The sequence below is a fragment of the Amphimedon queenslandica genome, unplaced genomic scaffold (assembly GCF_000090795.2).
Source record: "Amphimedon queenslandica unplaced genomic scaffold, v1.1 AMPQUscaffold_12566, whole genome shotgun sequence".
NCBI classification, from domain to species: domain Eukaryota; kingdom Metazoa; phylum Porifera; class Demospongiae; order Haplosclerida; family Niphatidae; genus Amphimedon; species Amphimedon queenslandica.
Window position 1 is genome coordinate 16,228 of NW_003547197.1, and position 8,536 is coordinate 24,763.

At 35.4% G+C, this 8,536-nt stretch overlaps 2 protein-coding genes and 2 long non-coding RNA genes across 5 annotated transcripts in view; 2 read left to right on the forward strand and 2 right to left on the reverse strand.

Annotated features, from left to right (window-relative positions):
• The window catches only part of LOC100635584 (small RNA 2'-O-methyltransferase-like), a 10,196-nt gene extending 9,643 nt beyond the window's left edge, over nucleotides 1–553 (forward strand). The window contains exon 7 of the mRNA XM_020003684.1: nucleotides 192–553. Coding sequence (XP_019859243.1) covers nucleotides 192–357 — 166 coding nt within the window. The 3' untranslated portion in view covers nucleotides 358–553. The remainder of the gene's footprint in view (nucleotides 1–191) is intronic.
• A 476-nt stretch (nucleotides 554–1,029) lies between these two features.
• Nucleotides 1,030–3,448, reverse strand: LOC109587447 (uncharacterized). The gene is made up of 3 exons (XM_020003687.1): nucleotides 1,549–3,448; nucleotides 1,418–1,493; nucleotides 1,030–1,364 (listed from the first exon to the last, which is right to left on the reverse strand). Exons 1-3 carry the CDS (start codon nucleotides 3,433–3,435, stop codon nucleotides 1,084–1,086), a joined length of 2,244 nt encoding a protein of 747 aa, XP_019859246.1. The 5' UTR covers nucleotides 3,436–3,448; the 3' UTR covers nucleotides 1,030–1,083.
• Nucleotides 3,449–6,491: 3,043 nt separating this feature from the next.
• LOC109587442 (uncharacterized) lies at nucleotides 6,492–7,435 on the reverse strand. Of its 2 annotated transcripts, XR_002187621.1 has the most exons (3): nucleotides 7,343–7,435; nucleotides 6,893–6,981; nucleotides 6,492–6,833 (listed from the first exon to the last, which is right to left on the reverse strand). It is a non-coding gene; the product is annotated as an uncharacterized LOC109587442 (long non-coding RNA). The 2 variants fall into 2 exon arrangements; XR_002187620.1 differs by lacking the exon at nucleotides 7,343–7,435 and having other exon boundaries at nucleotides 6,893–7,336.
• A 385-nt stretch (nucleotides 7,436–7,820) lies between these two features.
• LOC109587443 (uncharacterized) lies at nucleotides 7,821–8,104 on the forward strand. Its single transcript, XR_002187622.1, has 2 exons — nucleotides 7,821–7,909; nucleotides 8,000–8,104. It is a non-coding gene; the product is annotated as an uncharacterized LOC109587443 (long non-coding RNA).
• Nucleotides 8,105–8,536: the final 432 nt, after the last annotated feature.

The window sequence follows — 8,536 nt, forward strand, 5'->3', positions numbered from 1 at the left end:
GGTATTTTTCAAAAATTGGCTTTTTAAAAATTGCCCTAACTTGAAAATTTGACCTTAGAATCGACTCAAAAAGGCTGAGAATAGTACCAAGAGTAGATACATGTGTATTATAGTACTCTTGATAGTACACAGTAAAGGAATGGACTTATTATCTACTCATGTATTAGTTTAATTTATGTACTTGTATGTAGTGAGGCACTGAGACAACATTCCAGTTTAATACTATCAGAGGATTCAATGAATGCTATATTTTATGAAGAGAGCAGCAGCGAAGAGGAGGAGGAGGAGGAGGAGAGAGAGGGAGCACCTCCTAGTGACACTCCAGCTGCTGTCACTGAAGAAGAATCATGGGACTAGAGCATAATATAACCATAATGTATATGTATGTATTTTATTTTAAACTGTACATAATAATAATAATAGATAGATAGATAGATAGATAGATAGAAGCAAGAATATGTAAATATTACATATATTCTTGGTAAGTTAATAGTATCTGTTGAAATGTATTACCGGTAAATTAATTTTGCTCATTCCTCCTCTATGGTCAGTATCCCTCACTAATAGAGCATCTCCTACGTCTCAAAATGACTCCATCCAGACCTCAGGTACTACGAGAACTGAGTTATGATTACATGAACAGAGAGATCATTTGGTTTGGGTTTTCCGAGTTTCTTTTCTCCGTGTTACCACTACTCAATCTACAATCGTTAAAGAACTCTTATAATAAGATCCTTCATAGTTTGGTTGGTGATAGAGAGACAGCAGTAGCTCCTAATGTGTGTGTGTATTGTAATGGAGTACCAGTACTACCTCAAGTATCAACTTGTAGACATTTATTTTGTTATTATTGTATTGCTGCTAATGTACTAGCTGACTCTAACTTTCCCTGTCCTGTATGTAATGAAAGAGTGAACGATTTCACTCATTATAATGTATGACATTGTTTGTATTATAGGCACATGTACATGAATATAATTATTATTAACTTTCTCTAATATGAATAAATTTTTTGAAATCAAACGATTTAAAATGTAATAAAATTATTGTAAAAAAGAAATGTAGCATTATATTAATAGCAGATCAATAATTTCTGATCTTTTTAGCCACTTCCTCTTGTCCAATGTTATGCATCGCTTTGGCAAGTGATGCCCATGATTTGTCTTGTTGCTTGCTACTGTCTTCTCTTTTCAGCCAGGTATGCAGACACTTTTCAAAGCGATCTCTTAAAGTTTCATTTTCTTCATCGATATCATCAAGTATAGAATCCTCAAGTCCCAGTTGACGGCCAAGACTTTTCCACTCGTGATCAGGGAAATGATTTTGTCTCAATGTTTCAGTAACATAATTCAAATCTCTAGGTTCTATAAATAATAAATGATTAAAATATAATATTCAGCATAAAAAAATTACTTACTCAGTTCTCTCTTTTTTTCTCCTCTTACATTAAGAGGTCCTGTTCTTGGATAACGAAAATTTCCTCCATCTCCTGCCTATTAAATGAGAGAGAGCTGTTAAACACAAGTTACATTGCTGATGCATATTTACCTTGTCATTTGGTTCATCCCCACCAAAAATTGAAAGATTTGCATAATCTGGTTCATTGGGCAGCACATCACAAACTTGCTTTCCCTGTGATTCTGATGTTTCTGGTGTTGGGTTGATGAAATCCTGTTTCCCCAATTTTATAAAGTTTTCGACACAATACACTACTCTTGTTCTTGGTTTATCAATAGGGTACTTCAAATTATCAGGATCAATGACAAATGCTTCTGTATCAAGAGTAGGACAATATTTTCCACGAATAGCCAAAACATCATTGATCAACCGTCTTCTCAGCATAACCATCTTTGATTTTTTTGCCCCTTTTCCACATGACATTAAAACTATAACACATTGATTTTCATCAACAAGCTCTAGCAATGTAGTGATGCCATTCCTATTAGACCATTTTAAGCCATTCTTCCAAAATGAGCACTGGAATTTTCTGTGTCCAGATCTGGAAGCTTCTTCAACTGCATATTTCATAGAAAAGTGCAATAATAGAGAATTGAAGAACCGTTGTGGAAATAAATCATGAACATTTGTACATTTTAGGTACCATCCAAATACAAACTCATGAGGTATAACTGGCCTTTTTATGGTCACAGATGATGGGAAAAATAGACATAATATGTCTTTTAGTTTAATTTGACCCTTTTCCACAAGATTGGTTTGTATCAAGAAAAACGGAGACACCATATGGCATAGTCCCATGTCTTCCAAAAAACTAATTAGCATTACAGGATCGTATTCTGGAAACTTGTTTTCAAGTTTGGAAACAGTAATGATGCCATTATCAGAAATTTCGCTTTCTTCAAATGGTGAAAAAAGGATACCATCTACATGTTGCAAAAATACTTGCTTATTTTTAACGACCCATATCCTGCAATTTGTAGCAACTTGAATATATGTATTATCATGCATCCATACTTCTGCATTGTCATCTTCACAATTGAGGTAGTAAATTAAACCAGTTGAATGCAATGAAGACAGTATACCAAGGATCTGTTTACCATCATGAGTGGGTAGAAAAAATTGATCATCTTTTTCTACTGCATCCTCAGCTATGTCATTTAAAGCTAAGATATCTTTTTCACTTTCTTGAAGTAATTTGTACATCATGTGGCAATACAATGTTAGTGATTTTTTATTGCTATCACGAATATAGCTACAGGCACTCTGTAAATTTTTGAGAAATGAAGTTAAGTCGACACCAGAAAGCCTACGGCAATCTAAATATACAATAACATCATCATTTCTAGGAAGTTCCTTCTTTATTTTTATAGTTGTCTCTTTCTCTGCATCAGAATTTAAACAATCAATATGACTTGCAACTACAATTACTTTGCAATCACCTTTTGCTTTTTGTATTTCGTTCCTAACAACTGCAAGCCATTGCTTAAGGTGTATTAAATAATCACTGTTTGATACATCTACTACAATGATAAAAACAGCAGCAGATCCTTGTAGGATATTCTCAATAACAGCAGTGTGACTTAGGTAGTACTGCGATTGGCCAGCAAAGTCATGGAGAACAATATTTTGAAGCTGATGGTGCCTTTTAAGGTTAATGGGAACAATACCTGCAGTAAGTGGTTTAATTTCATTTTCATCGATGTATCTTGTTAAATTAGGTATAGGACTACCAGTCTTTTCAATGACCTTACTAAGTGTACTCTTTCCGGCTCCACTGTTTCCTACTATGAGAACATTCACGTAAGAATCAACAGGATACATTGTTTTTGTTTTAGCAAATGCTTCAAAAAAAAATTTGGTTGCCTTCTTAGTTTTACTCCTACCAGCAATGGCCATTGGAGTGTCCCCTTTTTTATCTCTTTTCAGAGGATCGAGTCCAGCAGCAAGAAGACTTTGTACAACCAGCAAACCATTCATACTATATATATCTTCTGCAGCGTAATGCAATAGTGTTCTTCATTTGCTATCTATAGTAGTTGGATCAACTTTACAATCAGTAATCAAAAAGTCCACTTTGAGATAGCTACGTGAACGAGTTGCTTCAAATAATTTTTTAAATAAATCCTCTTTTTTACCCCATTGATCCACAAGGTATTTGACAGCATGGGTGTGTTTTTCTTTAATTGCTGCATCCAGGCAGATACTATATTCTGAATTTTTGCTGCAATTTTTACCCAAGAATTCTAATACATCCATGTTTCCTTGTTCTGCAGCATACTGAAGTGCAGACTCAGCATCACAACTGCATTCTAAAACAAAGTATTTAACTAGCTCAAAGTGTTGATTCTTTGTAGCATACTGAAGAGGAGTTGAACCACGGGTATCATGCCCCTCATGTACATCACATTTGCAATCTGAAATTAAATACTTAACTACATCAATGTGGCCTTTCTCTGATGCATGATGAAGAGGCTTCTTTGGGTCCTCTCGCTGCCACCGATTTTTTGTCTTGTTGGGGTCACATTCGCATTCTGAGATTAAATATTTCACAATATCAATATGCCCAGATCTAGCTGCAAGGTCAAGAGCACTATTGCCTTCTGAGCTACAAATTTGAACATTAAAATTGCATTCTTTTATGAGGTGCTTTAATATATAAATATGACCATGTTCTGCAGCAATAATGCCAAGTGACTTACCATTATAAGTAGTATTGCCATCACAGCCAAGTGGCAATGTCTTGTAATATTTAACGATTTCAATGGAGCCAGATTCAATTGCAAATAGTAGTGGGGTTTCACCTTTTGAATTTCTGCACATGGGATCGCAATTGTGATTTGCAACTAGAATTTTGAATGCTTCATATTCAGCATGTTTAGCAGCGTAGTGAACAGCTGTTTGATTAATTGTATCAACTGATGCAGGATCAAAGCCATACTTTTTAATTAGTATGCCAATTACATTAACCCATCCATGTTTTGAAGCATGATGTAGCAAGTTTGCTTTATGCTGCTTTTCTGAACTAACTGCTGCCTTTAATGTTTCAGTCTCAGCTTCAAATAATGCTATTAGTGCAAGGAAAAAAATTCCAACTTCAAAAACACGACTGATATCATCTGGAGACAAATCACGAGCCTCTTCTTCACTTTCTTTGGGTTCTTCATCAACTTCAGGAGGATAACTTCTTCGATGATACTTTACGTAGTTAAAAACTTGTTCACAAAATTGTTGCAAATGTGGTGATGAGCTTGGTGGCGCTGGTGCAAATCGACTACTTAATTCCTGATCAAGCAAAATTGTAGCCGCTACATTAATGCTAACTGATTCTAAGCCTTCTGTCATCTTTCCAATTGTAGTATAAGAAAGATCTGGAGGTATAGATACTAATGGAAAGGGCAGTGGATCTACTTCTCCAGCAGTGTTGATTGATTCTATAAAATAACAGGCATTTCAAACTTTTCATACAAGGCTTTTTCATCAGTACCTGAAGCAGTTTGGGTGTCATTTCTTTCCTTTTCTTTTTGACTTTCATATGCTCTTTTTCTACCTATTATACATAGTATCAAATAAAATTTTAGGCTGTGTCTACAGCTCCGGTAACCGGACGTAGTTTGCAATGCTAGAGCTCCGGCAGTCCGTTTTTCTCCGTAAAACAGCTTGTGCGCATGCGCAATAGTGCAAAATGGAACTTAGTCTTTTTATCAAGAAACACTAAACCCTAACCCCAAAACCCTACGATCCCGGAGGCTAAGATGTACGAGAGGGTGCTCTAAAAACTAAACACTAAACCCCAATCCCAACCCTACGACCCCGGAGGCTAAGATGTACGAGAGGGTGCTCTAAAAACTAAACACTAAACCCCAATCCCAACCCTACGACCCCGGAGGCTAAGATGTACGAGAGGGTGCTATTTCTTGACCCAAAAAAAGCCAAGAAGAAAAAAATTGCAAAAAAAAGACATAAAAAAAAAAGAAAAAAATCAAAAACTGCAGCATAGTTTTACTCGGTAGTCCTGACCGGATTCGAACCCCTGACCCTATCCGTGCAATCCACACCAGCCTCTCCACTGCACCACCACGACCCTGCTGCATCATCAACGCTGGTTGTTGTATTTATACTCGGTTTCTATAATATAAATCAGTGTATTATTAATACTGCACTGGGGCGTAGCCCCAGTATATATATAGGGGCGACGCCCCTATTACCGGAGCTCTAGCACTGCATACTGTGTCCGGTTACCGGAGCTCTAGACACTTCCAAAATTTTAACATTAAAGTAATTTGTACTGACTTTGTAACTTGTCCTTTAGCTTCACAACAATATCACTTAATTCCACATATTCTAATGATTCAATTAATGAATAAAAGCAGGCAGGATTGCTTTCAACTTTTGCTAGTACTGGAGTAAGCATGTCATTACATCTGTCATAAGGAGTAGCTCTAGGCCCAGGATTTTGAACTGCAATAAATACTGCTTTGGGAATGAGGTTAGATGAAAATAGGTCATCGTTTAGTGGGGGAATAACAGGAGCATTGTCAGCTACATTATTAACAAGAGCACCGAACATTTTTTTTAGTGCAGCATATTCTGGTGATGATTCTGATCCTGTAGCCATTGCACCTCATATGACACCGCTCTTATATTGTCTTCAGTGATGGGCCAGTGGTGGCGGTGTTTACAGTTGACCAGCATAGAGGCTGATTACGGTGAACAATCTATTATTATTTCTGCTGAAAAGAATCTATTAATAGTAACAAATGTCCAGTCTATTAATAGTATCTGCCAATATTTACTTAATAAGGTACAAGGAAAGAAAAACTTCATTGCAATCAGTGTTTTTATAAGCTCATAACTGTCATAAGTTCCTAAGAGTACGCCGGCATAATTGCATCATAGATATTATACGTACATGGATTGGAAACAGGGCAAGACCGGATGGTCACATGCTCTTTTCGCAGGAAGTGACATCATTACCCACGTGGAAAAAATATTGTGACAGTATTATTTGAAGGCTGAAGCATTAAGCAAGTACCTTTAAGACTGTTCTGGAAATATTCTCAACATGAGAATTTTAATTTAAACTCCAAAGGTGAAGGAAACAAAGGAGAGGAAATATAAAAGAGAGAAAATATACATACCAATAATATTTGAAATTTAATTTTATTAAAAATAACTATGTATTATTAATATCACTGAGGTGTTGTTGATGACTTCGTAGAATTCCTTGATGACATGCCACAAACAAGTAGATTCAATTATTAATGATGATTACAGTCTGCTGATGACTCATGCTCCTGGTTTTCTCGATATGGTAGACAGTGCATGCAAAGGTATTTTGTTCCTACCATTAAACCATATAACAGATGAAATTGATCCTAGTATGACATAAATCAATACAAAATGCTTTTTAGTAGATGATCAACTTAAGACTTACTTCAATTGGCAGTAAAACACCACCTTCAATAATTTTTAACCTCCTGTCTCCTTCCAATTCACTTCATAATTTCTCCTATTTGAAGACATCTATTGAACAAAACGACATCACTAGTACACAAGTACATTCTTAAACATTATGTCTAAATCAAGAAATATCCATCATATACACTTGATTGGCCTAAAATGTGCCCACCATGGGGTACACATAACAAACATTAAAAAGCTAATAACTTTAAAACCCTTCCTTATTTAATCAAAATGCCAAGTTTAGTACATGCAGACTCATATAGATCACATCTTTTCAAAAATTCAAAGTAATTCTATGCTTAGTTTTTAAGAAAATGTGCCCACAAGGTGTTAAAAGACATAAATTTACATCTTTGTGAGTATTGTGGGAGATGATAGCACGCAATTTATATACTTAGCTTTTTAATACAATACTAGTTACTTGGGAAACACAGTAAAGCAACAATTGGATTCAAATCTGTCCAAGGTAAAACACTAACTGACGATAACTACCAACTCCTAGCCGCCATCTCCCGAAAAACTAACAGGAAGTGACGTTTCAGGAGTTTTTAATATTGGCTTCCTGTGATGTTTCCAATCCAGTACGTATAATATCTATGATTGCATGCAATGTAGTCTAAAATGCTACAACAAGCCTTATAAGGAATTTATAAAGCTAATTTAAATACATGTTGCTCAGGTAGACCATTTCTCCAGCCTAGACTAGCTAAGTCATTATAGGCTGAGCCTGGAATGGTCTGGCTAGCAAGGCTATGAAGGATATTTCTATTAGCATTATGGAAGGGCTGACTAAAACATTTCTACTTAAAAACTTGCATGTCCACACGTGTTTTCACGTGTATCTAGAATACGGACAAATCCTATTGCATGAATGATGGATGATCTGGAGGACGCCTCTGCTGCTGCTACTGTTTTATTCAGGCCACCTGTATACCAGCAACGTTATGGAGCCGTACTGGAACTATCTAGAAAAACAGAACCAAAGAAAGTAAATAATAGCATTAATTTTTACTACTGCTATTAGCAACATTTATGAATTAAAAATTTTCAAGAAACTTCACCTTCTCAATGCCGACAGGTAATAGACATGGGTTGTGCTGAATGCAAGCTTCTCAGATCATTAAAGTTTCACAGACACATTGAATCACTTATCGGTATTGATATAAATGAGTCTTTACTTCAATCAAATCAGAACTCACTCCAACCACTCATCACTGATTATCTACATAGACGCAGTAAACCATTGAAAATACAATTATTTAAAGGTAATGAGAGAGAGAATAAAGTTATGGAAATTAAGAAGAACTGTAACCTTCCGCCATTTTATTTTTGCATGTGTATTTCATCATTCCACGCATTCTTATTGATTAGTGGGAAAAGGCTATAATTATGTATTGTTGTTGCAATTGTTATTATTATTATTATTATTATTATTATTATTATTATTATTATTATTACTATTATTACTATTATTATTACTATTATTATTATTATTATTATTATTATTATTATTATCTGACTGCACCTGTGGTCAACATTTCTCCTTGGACCATGTTTTATCATGCCCTGCTGGTGGTTTTCCATCTATCCGCCATAACGAGGTTCGTGACATCAC

Coding starts and splice junctions, on each gene's coding strand:
- LOC109587447 (XM_020003687.1), bottom strand. CDS start 3,435: ATGAATGGTTTGCTGGTTGTACAAAGTCTTCTTGCTGCTGGACTCGAT. Junction 1,494..1,548: donor GGGATGAACCAAATGACAAG/GTAAATATGCAT, acceptor CTCATTTAATAG/GCAGGAGATGGAGGAAATTT. Junction 1,365..1,417: donor AGAAAAAAAGAGAGAACTGA/GTAAGTAATTTT, acceptor TATTATTTATAG/AACCTAGAGATTTGAATTAT.